The sequence below is a fragment of the Falco cherrug genome, chromosome 6, assembly GCF_023634085.1.
Source record: "Falco cherrug isolate bFalChe1 chromosome 6, bFalChe1.pri, whole genome shotgun sequence".
Classification (NCBI taxonomy): Eukaryota; Metazoa; Chordata; class Aves; order Falconiformes; family Falconidae; genus Falco; species Falco cherrug.
In genome coordinates, this window is record NC_073702.1 from 74,953,288 (window position 1) to 74,973,122 (window position 19,835).

At 51.8% G+C, this 19,835-nt stretch overlaps 2 protein-coding genes across 2 annotated transcripts in view; both read left to right on the plus strand.

Annotated features, from left to right (window-relative positions):
* The window catches only part of LOC102045850 (serine protease 48), a 235,877-nt gene that overhangs the window by 147,949 nt on the left and 68,093 nt on the right, over window positions 1-19,835 (plus strand). The gene's annotated exons all lie outside the window — the stretch shown is intronic.
* MCM3 (minichromosome maintenance complex component 3) lies at window positions 7,658-18,036 on the plus strand. The gene is made up of 17 exons (XM_005441537.3): window positions 7,658-7,815; window positions 8,051-8,163; window positions 8,660-8,868; window positions 9,164-9,294; window positions 9,991-10,229; window positions 10,613-10,721; window positions 11,410-11,563; window positions 12,090-12,221; window positions 12,667-12,875; window positions 13,401-13,575; window positions 13,762-13,888; window positions 14,212-14,362; window positions 14,530-14,670; window positions 14,894-14,997; window positions 16,051-16,133; window positions 16,494-16,569; window positions 16,808-18,036. Exons 1-17 carry the CDS (start codon window positions 7,735-7,737, stop codon window positions 17,004-17,006), a joined length of 2,433 nt encoding a protein of 810 aa, XP_005441594.3. The 5' UTR covers window positions 7,658-7,734; the 3' UTR covers window positions 17,007-18,036.

The following is a 19,835-nucleotide window of genomic DNA, read 5'->3' on the forward strand; positions in this document are numbered from 1 at the left end:
TGGCCCTGCTTGGGCAGTGGGGTTGGACCAGATGGCCTCTGGAGGTCCCTTCCCACCCCAACCATCCTGTGATACTGAGCTGAGAAGCTGCACGACGCAGCAGAGGGGCCAGGGAGGTCTCTGTGAAGTGGTGGGCGGTGATTGCTGGAGCTTATGGTTTTCAGTTGTAACTGCTAGGACAGTGGTATCAAATAAAAGAATTCATAGTCCTGAGAGCTGTTTTTATGCTACCACCAAACTGACCCCTGTGGAGGTAAAAATGAGCGAAGTGGGAGGAAAAAATAGAAGTGCTGCTGCCAACTGCCCGGTATCTGGGCTCATGTTCAGGGCAGAACCCCTGATTTTGCTGCTGCGGACGTGCAAGTGTGCAGGAGAGGATGATTTTCCCCAAGATTTTCAGCCTAAAGACAGTACAGCCTTGAACCAGCTGCCAGCACTAAAACCTTTCGGCTCTGGAAAAGAGGCACTTGCACCCAAATGGCCTTTCAGGAGTGGTCTCTGGGCCCTTGAACGATGCCTGGGAAATGCCTGGGAGAGGCTTACACAGCCTGGACTGAACTGTGCCGAAACTACGGCAATTGGGTCAGCTGTAAAGTCACCATGATCCCAGGAGGGGGTTAATTTATGAGTGTGGAGTACCTGTTTCACCTTTCCAGTCTCTGCGTCAACTTGTTTATGTGGGTTTTGCTTCACTTGTTTTTTAATGGGTTTACAAGGGAAACAGAAGGACTGCTTGTTCTGCTGGGAGAGGATTGCAGCAGAGGCAGCCCACGAGCGCATCTTTCCAGATCCAAGATCACTCCGGCCTGGGTGAAGCTTCAGCACATCCCAGCACTAATCTGCCAGCACACGGGAGAGCAGCATTTGCACAGTGACGAGGGAAAACCTCCTGGGTGAAGAAGGTGGATACTAAAAGATAATAGATTTGGACTAGATATTAGGAAGAAATTCTTAGCTGTGAAGGTACTGAGGCACTGGCACCGGTTGCCCAGAGCAGCTGTAGATGCCCCATCCCTGGCAGGGCTCAAGGCCAGGTTGGACGGGGCTTGGAACAGCCTGGGCTAGTGGAAGGCATCCCTGCACATGGCAGGGGATTGGAACTGGATGGTCTTTAAGGTCCCTTCCCACCCAAACCATTCTGTGATTTTGTGAAATCTCCAGGGATGCTTGGTGGCTGTGAAATGGAGGTCATGCCATGGCTTTTCCTCTTCCAACCGTCTTTCCATCATTACTCACATAGGAGAAGTGGGAACACTCAGCTGAGTGCTGGCAATAGCCATAGCAAAGCTGTAGATGAGGTGGAAAGAAAAATACAACTCCAGCAGAAGAGGATGATGGGGTGAGACATCCCTGCTACAACATGCACATTGCAATGCTCCTGGGTTGCCTGCCCTTCTGTTTTGCTTCCAATTAAAAGTTTTGCCTGCATTTATCTTCATGGCATGCCCCAGGGCAGGCTTGAGAAAGTCAAAGAGCAGTTCTGTGTGGGATAACTGCTTTCCTGGGTGGGTGCTCAGCGCTGGTTTTGCTCACCAGGCTTGGTGGGTGCTGCGCAGTGAGACCTTTTTGATAATTGGCTCTATGACCTGCTCTCAGGTGACTGGCACCTGCCAAGCTGTACTCTGTAGTTCATCTCGGACTCATCCTGCTGCATTGTAGTCCCTGTTGCTCCCTATCTTTAACATTTTACACCCTGAAATGAATCACCTTTTTCCTTTCAATGCAAAACCCAGGTGTGGTTGTGTTTGCTTAGATTACTCCCAGTGGGCAGTTAAGATTAGGTTGTACCAGGCTGGGCTTTCCCTGCCCTTTACAGTCACCTGATATAATCCATGCATGCTTTGCACCCTCAAACATATCCTGAATGCTTTAGTTCCCCACACAAATATACATCCTAGAATCACAGAATGGTCTGAGTTGGAAGGGACCTTTAAAGGTGTGTTGGGTTTGCATGGCCAGATTTTGGTGGAAGGGGGGCTACAGGGATGGATTCTGTGAGAAAATGCTAGAAGCTTCCCCCATGTCTGATGGAGCCAGCGCAGGCCAGCTCCAAGATGGACCCGCCACTTTTTTCATTAACCTACTCTTGATTGGTAATAAGTTAATTTCCCCAGGTTGAGTCTGTTTTGCCTGTGACCAGAACTGATGAATGATCGCTCCCTGCCCTTATCTGGATCCACGAGCCTTCCGAGCCTTTCGTTACATTTCCTCTCCACTGTCCAGTCGAGGAGGGGAGTGATAGAGTGGCTGTGGTGGGCACCTGGCACCCAGCCAGGATCAGCCCACCAGAAGAGGCTACCTAGCCCAAGCCCCCTGCCATGAGCAGGGGCATCTTCAACCGGATCAGGTTGCTCAGAGCCCCGTCCAACCTGACCTTGAACATTTTCAGGGATGGGGGCAGCAAAGGATCTAACACCTCTCTGGGCAACCTGTGCCAGTGCTTCACCACCCTCATTGTAAACATTTTTTTCCTTATACCTAGTCTGTATCTCCCCTCTTTCAGTTTAAAGCCATTCCCCCTGTCCTATCGCTACATGCCCTTGTACAAAGGCCGTCTCCAGCTTTCTTGTCAGACTCTTTATGTACTGAAAGGCCACAATAAGGTCTCCCTGGAGCCTTTTCTTCTCCAGGCTGAACCACCCCAAGCCTCTCAGGCTGTCCTCATAGCAGAGGTGTTTCAGCCCTCTGATTGTTTCTGTGGCCCTTCCCTGGACCTGCTCCAACAGGTCTCTCCGGTGCTGCAGGCCCCCATGCACCCTCCCTGGCATGCAATGCAAACCCTATTTTTGCAGGCTGAAAACTGGTCATCCTGTTACTTTGAACTATCACCCGAAAAGAGGAGTTTGGTTTGGGGATCTGCATCTTTTTCACCAAGATGCATCCAAATACACCATGTGTACACTGCGCTGCCCAGGAGGAACGTAGCAGCTTTACACCAAAGACAACTGAATTATTCAAAACACCAAATGGGATTCGGAAAACAGGATGAATTACCTTTTCCCTGTATTTGCTCATAAAAAAGTGACATGTTATCGTAAGTGGCTAAGAGGAAATTTTTCTGCACCATGCATTGCGGTCTGTTGAATTCCTTTCCACTGGACAAGAACTGATGCTCATGGTTGGGCAAGTTTTAGATAAGATTGTGCAGATATGTACTACTAAAGACAGCAAAAAAACCCACGCCAAAACAATTTTGGTGAGGATATAAACCTTCTTGCTTCAAAACAAAATCTCCAGCCAACAGGGCTCAGGAGGGAAATTCCTTCGTGATCCATAACTTTCATGCAGGGGTTTCTTTTATCTTCTTCTGTAATAACACATACTAATGAGTTTCAGGGTGCTGGGTAACATGATTCCTTTGCAATTGTTTTGAATCCTGCTTATATGCTTTCTTTAGTTAATAATTCAGAAAAAAACCAGCCCTGAAAGCCCTGGGTTACCAGTTCCAGCCCCTGCAATCAAAGAGAAACACTTGTTACAGTTAATTTTGCCACTCCAGCTGCTTCCCTCATATTGCACAAAGGGTATGTGGCAATTTGGGGTCAGGACTCTCCCGCCTCTGCATGGTTTGCATGGAGCAGGGAGCCCATCATGACAGTCAGATGATGCTGCTGATGTGGCTTACATGGATTGCTGCAGCTTCCTATCTTCCAAAACTAGACATCACTTGCTGAAATGATCAGTGGATCCAGGCCTGTGGCTGAAAATGGATCTCCGAGATCCCCATGCAGAGGTGATGGTGCTTTGTGTAGAGATGGGTGATTTCCAGGCTCAGGAGTGGAGAAAATGAAGGGGAAGAAAAAAAAGGAACCAGCTGTCACTGTCTTTAGTAACATCCAGAACTCATGAGAGCAGACGAACAGACCAAAATAGCAACACCAAACCTCAGGTGACCTATATCTGGGCCTTTTGGTCTTCCCTGGAAGCATGGTGGGGTTGCCTCATTACGCAGGCATGCTCCCAGCCCCACTTTCCAGAGCTTTCTTGATTCACCCACTCCTCTGGTTTCAATTGCCAGGGAAATTCAGTTTTCCTGGTGGCACAGCCTGTGTGGGTTTGGTTTGCTTTTTTATTAATTGCTGTATTTTTCTTCTGCACAGTAGGAGAAAAGAATGAATCCCCTGGATCTGGGGTAGATATGCATCAGAAGGATTGCAACAAGGCTTTACGCTCCCATTGCTGTGCTAAGATTGTGCTAGTGGCATCTGGGAGGAAAGGCAGACCCGTACCCACTGGACTCCTACTCTGGGAAGCAAGAAGGTGGCTACAATCCATCCTAACATGCTGAAGGTCTGAGTCTTAACTTCTTACCCACTTTATTGTGCTCTCCTGGTGAGATACCAGCAGCTCCCATGCATTTAAGTAAAGAAATTCCATTCATACACACTGCTAGTTGTTTTCCGTGTTTTTATTCTCCACAACTAGGAAAAAAAAAAAAGAGCTAGATCAATTTAAAGATTATTTAAAGATTTACTAGAGTGCGTGGGAATAGCAAATACTTCAAGAAAATGATGTTAGAAATACTGAGCTCCATGCAGATGCGGTTTGAGTGAAATTCCTCAGCCTATTTTAGAAAACAGGTCAGATCAGAGGATTAAGAAGGGTTCCTTCAGCATTAAGTTGTACATCTTCCACATGTGGTCCTAAAGTGGTGAGAGCCAGGGCAACTCTCCTCTTGTGAGAGCGAATTCCCTGGTTGGGGTTCAGCTCCTGCAACTGCATCTGCAGGAGACCAGCAAGGAGAAGCCCCTGTTACTCCTTGGAAAGCATAAAATTTACACTGATAAAAACATCTCATAGGTGGCCTCGCTTCTCCACATTGTTTAAATTATTAAAAAGTGATTATTTAAAATTTAAAACATTTAATTTCATGTTATTATTCTTCCATTTTATTATAAATGTATTTGGAACCTCAAGTCCATTGTGTTGCTTGATGAGAAAGTGACACTTGGAGTATTCTCCCCCACATTTTTGGAGCTGTGAATGAGCCACAAGCCTCTCCTCTGCTCTCCAGGGGTGAGACAAGGTTGCTCAGCATGCAGCAAAGCTAACAGATGGCAACTTGAAAAGTGAGTTGTGACTTGAAAATTGACTTTTAGTTGAACTAAGGGACACCCCCCCCCCCCCCCCCAGAATCTTGGAGGGATCACAGGGTACCTACCCATAAAGGGATCTCCGACACACAGAGGTATGAGGAAGGAAAGAGAAAATGCGCTCATGGAACAGTTGGGGTGTTCTGGCCAGCACCCTATGTGGGCAATTCACCCATGAAAATTACTCCTGCATCCACCCATGATTCTTTGATCTTTCTGTGAGCTCTGCAGCCCAGCCCTCCTTGTATTTAGGTGCTCAATTCCTGTTTTTTTCAGTGGTTGGGAGATGCTAAATGTCTCTGAGCCTGTACTGCACTCTCCACCCTGTAACTGCTGGGATGTGGCAGGGAGGTGAATCTCTGGAGACCTTGGGCATCCTCCCAAGGGAGTCCCAAGAGGCAGGGAAGACTTCCACCTCACCTGTGTTATCCTGGTGTTCTCAGTCTCCCTCCCTGGCCCGACCTGCTCCAATTAATTATTCAGGCAAAAGCCACAGCGGAGCAGCAGTTGCTATAGGGCACTGTTGTGAATAACAACGGGCAGCTATTTTTATCCCTAACTCTTGTTACAGTGCAGTCAGGAGCCATGGGTCCCTGCCAGCTCTCTTGACACAGATCTCCCTGTCCTCAGCAGGAGGGGCACTGCAGCAGTTCACAATGTCTCTGTGGGCTGGGATTCATTTTGACCACCTAAATGTAAGGGAGATCTATATACCATCTATATAGACGTGTCTGAATCCCACCCTGGTACCACTTCGTTCACTGCCCACTGTACTTGTGGGTTGCTTTGCATCTGTATTTTTTTTTTCCCCATCCATATTTTAGCTGCAATAAAGCACATGGACTGTGTTTATTGCTAGATTTGGTAGTCTGTCTACTGCAGAGAGAAGGAAACTGTCTCAAAGGTGAAATCTTATGTCAGGTTCTAACAACTTCTATAGGATACATTGTACTTCCTTTGGGGATTTACACAGACTGATTCCTCCAGCCAGTTTATATCCTCACAGCTGGCATGCCCACCAAAATGTCTTGCTATGACCCTGAGAGTGTGGCAGGTGCACACCAAAGGCTTTCTCTGTGCACTCCTCCTTGTGCTGCCCCCAGCCACGCCAGCTGCAATGAAAATGAGAAATCTCCAGAAAATCAGAGGAAGGGGTGGATTGGAGGAGTGTCTGAAGGGAAATGGGTGCTACTGAGTGTGCGGAGTCAGGGAGGCTGTTCCAGCTGCGGAAAGCATCTCCAGAGCTAGCAGAACAACCTAGAAGATCAAAAAGAAAAAAGAAAAGAAAAGAAAAAAAGGAAAAAAAAAAAGAAAAAAGAAAAAAGAAAAGAAAGGAAAAAATGAAAAGAAAAAAAAAAACACAGAAAGAAAACAGCAACAGAGCCCAAGAGCCTCCATTCTTGCCAATCTGCCATGTTTGGTACTCCATCAAAGTACAGTGGAGGGCCAAACACCTGAATAGGAAAATCTGAACTTTCACTTTGATGCGGAATGACATAAGCAAATCTCACAGAACTGAACAAATACCCAGGACTTGGGCTACAGATATCCTAAAGTGGCCACAGCTGTTCCCAGCAACATTTCCTATTATTTTAAGAGAGGTCTGGTCTGGGGGCTGTTTCCTGCCCCCCTTCCAAAAAAGGAATTGAAGCAGCGTGAATTGTGCCTCAGTGTTTTGCACAGCCCAATGCGCCCTGGGTGGATATTTACTACCAACCCTGGAGAAAATGCTTTTAGCTCTAGTACCCAGGGCCATGGCCAAGTTCAGGTGCCTGCTGTGCCTTGCAGATCACAATAGTTTTGTCTAGCTTTTTATTCTTTATCTATTCTTAAACAGAGCTTAGATAGAGACTTTTAAGGGATACCAAAAGTATTTTTTAAGGGGGAGCAGCCGGTTTCCCCATCCGGAGCGGCACTGCTCCATTCACACCTGAAATCACCCTTTTCCTTGCGGAGCGGGCCCTGCTGCTTTTGCGCCCCCAGCCCCACATTCCCGGCCTGGCGCTTGGCCACCTAAAGGGGAAAAGCGGTGCCCAGTCTGTGCGCTTTGGGGTGAAAACGTGCGGAAAGGGGGCTCCCCAAAACGCGATAGGAAAAGTGGGGGTTGTTTTTTTTTGTGGGTTGAGGGGTTTTTTGTTTGTTTGTTTCGGTTTTGCCTTTTTTCTTTTTTTAAATACACCGGTATTTGCGGCCGGTCGGTGGCTGCCAAGCGCCGGAGCCGGGCCCGGCCCCCCCGTGCCGACCCCCGCCCCCCCGGCGCGGCCGCGCTCCCCCCGCCCCTCCGCGCTCTGATAGGCTGGAACTGGGCGCGCGTCACTCCCGCGAACTCCATCGCTGCCCCATTGGCTGACGCGGGGCGGTGCCAACCAGTGAGCAGCGCCGCAGGGCGGGGCGGAGGCGGGACTCCCGCTCGGTGGCGGGAAAGGCGCTCGGTTTTGGCGCTACGCAGCTGCGCGGCGGCTGTTGGGGGGGGGAACCGGATCGCAGCCGGTCGGATCGCGGGCGCTGCCGGGGCCGCTGCGGGCAGGGCCGGCTCCCCTCGCCTCCCCTCCCCTCCCCTCCCCTCGCCTCGCCTCCCTCAGCTCCTGCAGTGGCGGCGGGATCCCCGCGGCGACCCCGGATTCCTTGAGCGGCCGGCAGCATGGCGGCGCCGGCGGGCGGGCTGGAGGACGCGGAGCTGCGGGAGGCGCAGCGCGACTACCTCGACTTCCTGGACGATGAGGTGAGGCCGGGAGCGGGGCTGCATCCACCCCCCCTTCCCCCGGGGTGGGGCAGCAGCGATTCCCTGTGCCCCCACCTCTGCTTGCTCGGTGGGGTGTGAAGGGTTTTGAGCTTTGTAGGAATGGGCGCCGGGTGGGGGTGGGGATGGCTCAGACAGGCGGACATGCAAAACGAATTGTTTTTTTGGTGGTTCCCCCCCCCCCCCCCCCCCCCCCCCCCCCCCCCGCTTCTTGCAGGAAGACCAAGGGATTTATCACGGCAAAGTCCGGGACATGATCAGCGACAACCAGTACCGCCTGCTCGTCAACATCAACGACCTGCGGCGGAAGAATGAGAAGAGGGCCAGCCGGTGGGTGTGGGGCACCGGGGCTCGCCCTCGGCGGGATTTCAGGGGTCCAGCAGTCCTGGTTCTGCAGGTCCTATGTGGCAAGCAAGGGCCAGACCTTGTCCTGTGCACCAGATCCTATGGAAAATGTGGACTTGCCATTTTCCCCAGTGACGCCCATCCCTTCCAAGCTGGCAAACGCATGGTTTTGCCAAAACCTTTTGCAGCAAGCTGGGTTTCATTGTACGATATCAATGAACTCATTTTTTTTAGGATGCACGGGGATGTTTTGGACCAGACTTGCCAGTCTGCTCAGGGACATGGGAGGCTTTGCAGATGTGGTTGAGTTTGTTCAGCTCCATCTGTGGCAGTGGACCTGACACAGAGCTATGATGGGCTTTGCGTCTTTTCACCTCTTGCTCCTAGGAAACCTGTGGAGCACATAAAGGCATGGGAAAATTATTGAGGAGGAAGGCAGAAGGGGTTGATTGGTCTGCATCATCACCTCCCTCTGTTGCAGGCTCTTGAGCAACGCCTTTGAGGAGCTGATTGCCTTCCAGCGTGCCCTGAAGGATTTCGTTGCCTCTGTTGATGCCACCTATGCCAAGCAGTATGAGGACTTCTACATCGGGCTGGAGGGCAGCTTTGGCTCGAAGCACGTGTCGCCACGGACACTGACGGCCTGTTTCCTCAGCTGTGTTGTCTGTGTGGAGGGCATCGTGACAAAGTGTGAGACTGGAGGGAGAGCCTGGGGCTTCAGGGGTGGTGGGTCCAGGTGTTTGCTGCAGAGGGGCTGGAGTCCACCAGGAGCTGTGGTACGGCCTGGAAACCTGGGCAAAGGTGACAGTGGGCTTTGCAGAAAGTCTTGAGTGTTGGGAGGGTCTTTGAGCTCAGCAAATCCTGGCCGTGGTTGGCAGTGGATTGTGTCCCAAGTGCAGTTTAGCATTGGAGACCCTGTTGAGGACTGTCTGCTGACAGAGGTGTGGGACATCCCTGCCCTAACTCCTCTTTCTTCCAACCTCAGGCTCTCTGGTTCGTCCGAAGATTGTCCGGAGTGTCCATTATTGCCCAGCTACTAAGAAGACTATTGAGCGCCGATACACAGACCTGACCTCCCTGGATGCTTTCCCATCCAGCTCTGTCTACCCTACAAAGGTGAGGTGAAGTAACCTTGTGGGTAGTATTGGCAGGTTCCTCCAGGGAGAATGTACCAGCTCGGAGCCTGGGGCTCAAATTCCTGTGCATCCCTTCTCCCTCTGCCAGCATAGTCCATGGAATAGAAAGAAGACACATCACACGTGAGAAAATCCAAGAGAGCTACTAGGAACATATGAAGAAAGTCTTGGCTGACACAAGGTCACCAGACCTGCTAGTTAAGATGTTAGTTATGATCTTGGTTCTGTTGTAGTGTGTTTTTCTGGGAGGTTGTCAGCCAGTCTTACTGCTCCTGGGACCCATGTCAGCGTGGGCTTGCCTGTGCTGTCCTGGAGGCTCTATGCACCCTTGGGTAGAGGTAGAGGGTTTGCCCCATATTTGGGAATGGTGGAAGGTTGACCTGAGCTTTGTCCCCATTGCACACAGCCTGCTGCATGGATGGTGTGTCACCACTGCCTGCAGTAGGGACAGGGCTTGGAGAGACCATCCAGACTAGCAGTGATAGATGTTGGTGGCTTTAGGCAGTGGAGGGCTGTGGAGCTAGTGAACACCAACCTCTGGCAATCCTGATAAATCAAGCCTTTCCAGCAGTCTTGTGTGTGTTGGGTGATACAGCCTGTCTTCCCACTGCTCAGCTGACCCACCTCTGTGCTCCTGAAAGACGGTGCTAGTCTTTTTATTGGGTTCCTCCTCTAGGATGAAGAGAATAACCCTCTGGAGACAGAGTTTGGCCTCTCAGTCTACAAGGACCATCAGACCATCACCATTCAGGAGATGCCTGAGAAGGCACCAGCGGGGCAGCTGCCACGCTCAGTGGATGTTATTTTGGATGATGACCTGGTGGACAAGGTGAAACCTGGGGACCGCATCCAGGTGGTGGGGACGTACCGCTGCCTGCCAGGAAAGAAAGGTGGTTATACTTCAGGGACTTTCAGGTGAGTCTTCTTGTGTCTTGAGTTCAGCCTCCCCATCCTTTTCTATTCTAGAGTCACATCTCTGGAAGATGTGATCTAGGGCAGGCAGGTGGCCGTCTCACAACTGGGTCAAACATTAGCTTAAATCACTTGGAAGTGGTTTGCATCTTGCTCAGCATCAGTGTGTAGCTGTGGGCTCCAGCTGCGCACAGAGGTTGGTTGCTCTTAGAGATGCTCCATTGATGTCCCAGTGCAGTCAGATAGAGGGGGCTACAGCTCTTAAAGCTTTCCAGCCCTCTCCAGGACTTCTGAGGGTAAATGATGACTCTGTGGAAGTTTCTGCTGTGTTGTTGCTGGGATGCATAGGCTCTATGGGCCTGATCATGGCTGTGTCCCTTCTCCAGGACTATCCTCATTGCCTGCCATGTGAAGCAGATGAGCAAAGACGTCCGGCCGCTCTACTCTGCTGCTGATGTGGCCAAGATCAAGAGGTTCAGCAAGAGTCGCTCCAAGGTATTTAAGTCTTAGAAGGTGGGCTTATCAGGGTGTGAGATTGCAGCTAGAGCAGCTTTAAGGCTTGACACATGGCTAAGGAGGTGTCTTGTTGGGTTGCAAGTAATTCTTCAGCTGTCTTAGCAACGTGGCTGGATTATACCACTCACATTCTTTGAGTTTTCTGCTTAGGCTTTGATCAAATCCTTTTTTTTTTTTTTTGTTGCTGCTTCTGTACTGCTAGCAGCATCCTTCCTGCCTGCTAGCAGCTCTGCTGTGCATAGCTGCTGGGACAGAGATCTGCCCTTGTTGTGTGTCCTTATCCTGCCAGCTGGTTGCCAAGGAATTTCCTCTACAGGAGAAACACCTCCTTCTTTCCCCTTCAGATCCCAAACCAGAATGAGATACTGAGGTCTGCCCCAACCTGGTCTTATGCCTCATAGCGTGGAGCGGAGAGAGCCTTGCTTTCACAGGGGTTGCTGCTTCCAGTGATGAACGTGATGGTCAGGATGGTCTAGGACTTCAGAGCCCAGTTGAATGAAAACTGGCCAGCAGTTGTCTTCTTTCTAAATAATTTTCATCTGTGTGGTTCTGCGATAGGAGTAAGCTCTTTTCTTTGGTGTGCTGAAATGGACTTGTGGAGTATTGCTTCTTAGTCTTACTTGCGACAGTCCATCTGATGGGCTGTGCTTTGTCTCTTCTGCCTTAGGATATCTTTGACCAGCTGGCAAGATCCCTGGCTCCCAGCATCCATGGGCATGAGTACATCAAGAAGGCCCTCCTCTGCATGCTGCTTGGAGGGGTCGAGAAGGTCCTGGAGAACGGGAGCCGCATCCGAGGAGACATCAATATCTTGCTGATAGGTCTGGAAAAGCTAGGCAGAGGCACCCTCTGTTGGTGGTGTTGGGGGGGGGGGGGTGAGATGAAGGAACATTTTTCTGGACTTAGTTTCATAGAGTAATTGAAGTTAGATGGGACCTCTGGAGGCCTCTGGTCCAAACACGTGCGCAGGGTAGAGCCAGTGTCACTGGTAGATCAGGTTGCTTTGGGACTTGTCCATTTGGTTTTGAACATCTCCAGGGATGGGATCCCATGAACTCTGTAGGCTCTATCCTACCATCCAGCTGGCATTTCCTGGGTTTCTATTGTCCCCATTGCCTCTGGTTCCACCACCATACACTTCTCTAAACTCTAGCTCCATCTTCTCTGTTTCCTCCCATTGAGTCGTTGAGGAAGGCGAGAAGATCATCTGATCATTTTATTTTATGAAGACTGAATGAACACACTTCTTGCCTGTTTTCCCCGCACCTGCTCCTGCACGGAGAGCCCCAAACTGGAGCCAGTATCCAGATGATGTGTGGTTATTAAACGTGGTCTTCTCCATTTCAGGAGACCCTTCCGTTGCCAAGTCTCAGCTGTTGCGGTATGTGCTCAGCACTGCGCCCCGTGCCATTGCCACCACTGGCAGAGGCTCCTCCGGTGTTGGCCTGACGGCTGCTGTCACCACAGACCAAGAAACTGGTGAGGGGTGGGCTGGTTCCTGGTGGGAGCTGTCAGGGAGATACTTGTTAATACCTGGGAGGGACTCTGTGAGGTCTAGGGCTGCTGTTTATTGCGCAGCGACTCTAGCAGTATTTGCTCCATCCAGAAGTTTTATGGCAATGGTAGTAGTATTTAGGGGTATTTTCTCTAGCTCTGTTAGGTGGTGGTCTTCTCTACTCCTCTTCTACTTGGTGCACCCCATGTGAGGGCTAGCAGCAGCTTGGATCTTGTTGTCTTCCTTATGGGCTTGCTCCTCATCCTGTGTCCTTCTGCTGTCAGGTTGGGTAGGAGGTGGGCAGCTCTGAAGGATGCTGCTGCTCGTTGAGGCTTAGCCTACTCACAGGGGTGGTGGAGTGCAATGGCAGGGCAGATGTGTGGGCTGCTGAGTGGTGTTTGACCCTCTCTTTCTCCCACCCCATGCCAGGTGAACGGCGTCTGGAAGCAGGAGCCATGGTGTTGGCTGACCGGGGAGTGGTGTGCATCGACGAGTTTGACAAGATGTCAGACATCGACCGCACAGCCATCCATGAGGTGATGGAGCAGGGCCGTGTCACCATTGCCAAGGCCGGCATCCATGCCCGCCTCAACTCCCGCTGCAGTGTCCTGGCAGCGGCCAACCCCGTTTATGGCCGGGTGAGTGCTGGTGTTTGCTGGTCCCCTCCATGGGGAAGGATGCTGGCAGCCATCTTGGTGGAGGAGGCAGCTGGTGAAACCCAAAAGATCCCCCAAAATCAGTGACTTGGTTCTTGTTAGGACTGGATCCGTGGGACAATGAAGACCTGGTTGGTTTGGTCTCTGTTGCTGCTTGTGGCCCTCCTGGAGGAGCGAGGGGCTTGTGGGGTTTCTTACCCTGGCTCATTTCTGCCTGGGTGTCTCACAACAGCCTGGTGGACCTTCATCCTGGTGACATGCCCCAGTCTTGGTGCCTGATCTGGGATCACAAAAAATAGGTGTTTTCTTTGCAAATGAGAGCTATGCTGACCTTCCAGGATGGGGAAAAGAGGCCTTACTTCTGCAGCAGGCTGGATTTAGTGTGGTGTCCAGCTGCCTGGACATCCATCCTTTAAGGCCTGGCCTGAGAAGGTCTTCTCAGCCTCCCTGGCAGCCAAGACTGGCCCATGAGGGCCTTGTGTAACCCCTTATATTGTCCTCTTCCAGTATGACCAGTACAAGACACCCATGGAGAACATTGGCCTGCAGGACTCCTTGCTTTCCCGCTTTGACCTGCTCTTCATTGTGCTGGACCAGATGGACCCTGAGCAGGACAGGGAGATCTCGGACCATGTCCTGCGGATGCACCGCTACCGCAACCCCAGTGAGCAGGATGGGGATGGTGAGTCATTTTTAACTGCAGCCTTGTTGCTGCTCAGGCCTGTCCTTCCTCGTTGGGTTGTCACCCCTTGGTGGCAGCTCTTCGGGTTCAGCATCCTGGCTTTGTGGAGGACTGCTTGTGGTGGCTTTTGGAAGTTGCTTTAAAAGCTAAAAGCCCATTCTCTGTGGCCCTCCCTCCCCTCTCCAGCTATGCCCCTGGGCAGCACTGTGGAGATCCTGGCTACGGAGGACCCCGACTTCATGCAGGAGGAGGAGCAGGAGCTTCAAGTGTATGAGAAACATGATGACCTCCTGCACGGGCCCAGCCGCCGCAAGTGAGTCCTTCATTCCACATTGCCTGGAGCTCTCGGAGGGGCTTCCAGCATTATGACTTGATGGGTTTGGCTTACGTACCCAGTGGCTGATGGCTGGTGCCAGTGACGCTCCAGACGGTCTGTGGGGAGGTACATGAGCAGGGTGCCAAGGGAGATTTGCTCTGGGCTTGATCTCTCATGCCAGGCAGGTGAGGAACATCTGGAGCTGAATTCTCCACATGCCTGGGTGCCCATGAAGGGCAAAAAGTGGGAAGCCAACTTCTGCAAACACCTTTTGCCTGTCCCCACCTTGGAGGACATGGGTGTGCGTGCATTCCCTGCAGAGAGAAGATCGTCAGCATGGAGTTCATGAGGAAGTACATCCACGTGGCGAAGATGATTAAACCTGTCTTGACCCAGGAGTCAGCGAGCTACATAGCTGAGGAGTACTCCCGCCTGCGCAGCCAGAGCCAGATGAACTCGGACATTGCCAGGGTGAGCCCCAGGAGCAGCTCCCTGCCAGGCTAGGAGGAGGGAAACTGAGGCACAGGCTCCCCTCTCCCTATGGGGGTTTTCCACCATGGACGTGACCCCTCTTAGTGAGGTGGGATGCTGTGATAGGGGTCAGCCTTGCAGAGGCACCTTTCTCTCTCCCCCCCCAGACCTCCCCCATCACGGCCCGTACCCTGGAGACGCTGATCCGCCTCTCCACAGCCCACGCCAAGGCCAGGATGAGCAAGACCATTGATCTACAGGATGCTGAGACAGCTTTGGAGCTGGTGCAGTTTGCCTACTTCAAAAAGGTGGGCTGAAGGTGTCCCTTGTCTCCTGGGGGAGTTCTAAAATTGTCATTGGAAAAGTTGGGTTTGGCGCAGGGTGAGCACCCTGTGCCGCCGGTGGGGTTCTTTCCTGGTGATAGTGTGGGATGAGGCCACCGTGGTGGGATCTTGGGTCTCTTGGGGTTGGTCCCCTAGAAGCAGCTTCAGTGGAAAAGGGGCCTGAGTCCATCATGTCTTTGCCAAACAGGTACTGGAGAAGGAGAAGAAGCGCAGAAAGCAGGTGGAGGATGACTCGGAGACCGAGGAGGAGGATGAGGAGTCACAGCCCAAGGAGGAGTGCCGGGTGAGCAGGTAGGAGCCAGAACAAGGGAAGGGGGGGCATGTCATGCAAGGGGCACCATCCTCGTTGGAGGTTGCAGGAGGCAGTGCTGGCCTTGGGGAGATACTTCACAATTGATCAACCTAATGGATTGTCTACTCCCAGTTTGTGGTAGCGGGACATGGTTATTTTGTGGGTAAGGAAATGGCTGGATGGCCATGTCCAAAGAGTTGCAGTCAACAGCTCGATGTCCAAATGGAGATTGGTAACGAGTGGGGTCCCTCAGGGGTCCGTGCTGGGACCAAGACTATTTAATACCTGTGCAAACCTCATGAAGTTCAAAAAGGCCAAGTGCGAGGTCCTGCGTCTGAGCTGGGGCAGCCACCAGTATCAAAACAGGCTGGGGGACGAATGGATTGAGGGCAGCCCTGCGAGGAAGGACCTGGGCGTGGATACTGATGGGTGAAAAACTGGGTATGAGCTGGTGATGTGTGCTTGCAGCTCAGAAAGTCAAAATGTGTCCTGGGCAGCATGGCCAGCAGGTCAAGGGAGGCAATTCCCCCGCCTCTGCTCTGCTCTGGTGAGACGCCCCCCCTGGAAGGTAGATTTAGATTGGACATAGGAAAAAATCCTGCCAGGGATGGGGCACCCACGGCTGCTCCGGGCAGCCTGTGCCAGCGCCTCGCTGCTCCCGTCATAGAAAAAAGTTTTATGATGGGAGCGGTGAGGCGCTGGCCCAGGCTGCCCAGAGCAGCTGTGGGTGCCCCATCCCTGGCAGGGCTCAAGGCCAGGCTGGACGGGGCTGGGGGCAGCCTGGGCTTGGGGGGAGGGGGCCCTGGGGGGTTGGAGCAAGATGATCTTTGAAGGTGCATTCCAACCCAAACATTTGATGACAGCCACAGCCCTCAGTCTGGTACCACCTTGGGTCCTGTGGCATGGGCAGGGATTTGTGGCCAGCCAGAGGGGGGTTCACTTGTGAGCCACAGGTGTGGTCCTGGCCAGACATCTCCAGGCACTTGGGGCAGGGGGGGCTTCAGATCTGCAGTCCAGTTGCAGCAGGGGTAACGTTTTTTTCTCACACCCAGGAGAAAGAAGGCACGCACAGGAGACAAGGGAGGCTCCTATGACCCATACGACTTCAGTGACACCGAGGAGTTGATGCCGGAGGGTGAGTCCCTGGGGTTTTGGTGGCACCTGGCTCCTGAGGGTGCTGCTGCCTTCTGCCCTGGTGGGTCTGCATGCCCTGGGGTCACTTGGTGTCCCTGGCGTGATGTGGCACTGTCCAGCTCCACAGATTAAGATGATTTATTTTTTATTTTTTTTAATTTTTTAAACCTTCCATGGCTCTGTGGGCCAGGAGAGTTAGTATTGACGATTAACTTTTTCCCCTCCACTTCCAAACTGCTGCAGAAGTAACAACATTGGGAGGGAGTCTGGCATCACCCACCCTGTCTAAAGCCCAAGTGCTTTTGCTCTGTGGGTGCTTGAACACCAGGCAGGTTGGAGGTAACCCTTCCTTCTGCTCCAGTTCAGGCACATGCTCCAAAGACGCCCGAAGCCTCAGCTGCTGGTGAAGTGAAGAAGCCGGAGTTGGCTGAGCCAAGGTGAGTGGGGGCTGAGGGTGGTGGTGTCTGTTCCTCCCCACCCTGGTGGGTCCAAGCTGTTGTCTGGTGCTGAAGATGCATCTGTGGTGGGTGCTTCCAGCTCCGGTTTTGGCTTTCCTGCTGGGTGCTGCAGCTGAAATGGTAAAGGGCTGAGGCATCCTGGGCTGGGAAGGAAAGGGATGGACTTGCGTGTGTGTGTGGTCTCCAAGGTGAGAAGTAATCACCCTTCTCTGACCAGGTTGAAAGCATTCAAAGCTGCTCTCCTGGAGGTCTTCAAAGCTTCCCATGCCCAGTCTGTGGGTCTGAAGAATGTGATGGAGTCCATCAACCGTGATAACCCTGAGCCCTTCTCGCTGGCTGAAGTGAAGGTGGCATTGGCCCACATGCAGGAAGACAACCAGATCATGGTGTCTGATGACATTATCTTCTTAATCTGAGCCTCTGGGTGGAAGAGCCCAAGTTCTTGTGGAGTCTTAGTCTGGAGACTCTTCATGTTTGCCTTCAACTCTCTCCTGAACTATTCTCCTGGCTGAGCTGAACTTTGGGGAGCTCAAGTCTGCGCACTTTACAGTCCTTCACTGTGCTTTGCTGGCACCAAAAAAGGCCAGGAGCTCTGGAAGTTCTTACTGTTGCTGTCTTCAAACTGGGGTATTTGGGAAGAGGTTTGTTTCTGCAAGGAGCTAAAAGGAAAGGCTTAGGTGCAGATTATCAGTGTTCTTAACATACTGTTTTTAGCATTGCTGGTAATAATTCCAGCCTTTGGATAAAAAAAATTGTTTTTAGGAATCCAACAGTCAATAGCTGTGGTGGTAAGAGGCAACATGAGAGCACCACTATTAGTAGTGAAGCTTTTATCCCCACCCCCATGCCCACTCTCCCACCCTCTTTTTAATTTTTTCCTTTTTCCTCAGTTATGTATCCTAGATCTGCTTCTCTCACAAGTAATGCTAGATACCTCATGCCTGTCCTGTTGTCTGTGACCAGCCACTTCCCCCACTCTTCCTACCCATCTCGTGCAGGATCTGTGGTAATGGAGGGGCAAGTGTAGTCTGATCTGCTCCTCACCCATGGGGCAACCTGATTTCTAGATTTCACAGTCCTTCCAGGAGTTTTGGCCCCAAGCAGGTGGGAAGGACTTGGGATGCTCTGAGCTGCCCAGGGGATCTGTCCCTGGTGCAGATGGGTTTGGTCTCCAGCTGCTCCTGCCTTTGATCTGGGATCACGCCTGTATGAATATAATGGGACCACCACAAATGGGAGGAAATCTTTTTGGCTTTGTTTAGTGGGTTTTTTTTTTTCTGTCCTGGTGAGTTTCAGGTGAAGCTTTGGAGAAGACCCTGAACAGCACAAGCTGTTTGCTGATGTCCCTGCCCATTTCTGGGCACTGGCACAGTTCCTGTGCCCTTTTTTCTGGATGCCATGAATATTGATTTGAATAATAAAAATACCTAGATACTGTTTCCACCATGACTTGTTGCTTACTTGGATTTAAACCGTTCCCACTTCTGGCGTTGCATCCCTGCAGTCTTCTGGGGCCCTGTGCTGCTACAGAAAGCATTCAGGACCCCTCTGGGCTCAGGGACGGGGCTGGGCACCTTCTCCCACCACACTGCCTTTGCCTTGGTGGACCAGGCACTTTGCAGAAATACCCTTGGGGTGGGTGGGTAATAAATGTGGGCAGCTCTTGCCTCTCCCACTGCAGCTACGTGGCCAGGGGGCTATGTGTCCTGGTGCCTAAAAGGACGGGGTAGCATCTCATTGCACAGGGAGGGGGAGACACCCTCGATTTTCTATTGCACACAGACCTGTTGAATTAGAAAAGCCTGATTTCTGAGCTGCCCTCATCCAGCACAGCTGTGATAGCAGAGTTTTAGGTTTGAAAGGGATTTTGCATGTTTTTAACCTCCTAAAGATCTCTGGTAGGATGCATTGCACTTCTACAGAGTGCCCTTAGACCTATGGCTTGTGAAACTGCAAAGACTGGTGAAGGTGAGTTAAATGCAGATGGTCAGAGTTGTTCTGTCTCAGTGTTTTGCTATGCAGAAGCTGAGCCAGCATGCTCTGCTTCTGCATGGCCACTGCTGTCGTGGCTGTGTGCTGCAAAGCCCCCAGGCAGGAGCAAGGGGCCAAAAATATTCAGGTATCTTCTTCAGGGTGTAGGTGGTATATTCACACCAACTCATCTGTGGGCAAGGGAACCAAACTTTTTCTTCTGGAAAGGTGCTTGGGTGCTTTGATTATCAGAAGTTCCCTGTGAATTTCTGCAGCTCTGACATTGCCCTGCTGTAGGAGTGGGAACACTGTCACCTCCCTGTCTCCCCTCTGCTTCTCTCTGACTTTCGGGGGCTGCTGCTCTTCGCGCTTCACAGCAGGAATCAGGGAGGGCATTTGGTGAGAGTAGCTTTTTGGAGCCACCTCCTTTTTCTGCTGAGGCCTTTGTGTTTTCCCTGTACTCGCAGCTGGGGAACTGCTAATGCTGTAGTTCCCATGATGGGACACCAGGAGGCGCTCCAGGGGATGTAAATCTTGGGTTCATTTTACCGTCTTGCAGATATCACAGCCTCGGATGGTAGGATGTAGTTATCTACCTCCCCCATGTGCTGGTGGCCACCTCGGGGTATCCTTTGCAGTTGCTCAGGCCCTGGGGAGAGGGGTCTTTGGTAAGCGAAAAACAAATCCACGATCCTTGGAGAGAAGCTGACTTGGCTGGTGGGTCTGTGGCTGGTCCATAGCTCGTGGGAGGGTTGGTAGGGGAACTGGTGAGCAGAGCAGCCACCTGGCAGCCACCAGGTCCTCCAGCATCCCTGCTCCTGAGTGCAAGAGCAGATCCCTGCTTTACAAGGGGACAGGGGCAGGTCTATGCAAAGGGAGCTTGTAACTACTCAGTAGCGTAGGAAATGGAAGGCAGCAGGTAGATGTTTGTGAGGATGTATAGGCAGCAGTACCACAAGGGCTGAGAATGCTTAGGAAGGCAGCTTCTTCATTTAGCTGCTCTCTGGCCCACGTGGGCTGTGTTCAGGCCAAAGAAACGTACCCTCGAATGCTCCATATCAGGTTTTGGTCTGGATAAACCAGTGAGTGGTTTCCTCATCCCTGTCAAAAGAATTCAGGCAGGAGGTGCCATGGTGGGAGTAGGTGGGAGAGAGGAAGGAAGGAGTGGGATGCAAGCAGCATCAGCTTGTTGTCAACATTAAGAAAATTGTTTTGGCAACGAGTGGTCAACTAACCCTATGGATGGAAGATCTGGACGTACAAATCCCAAAGGC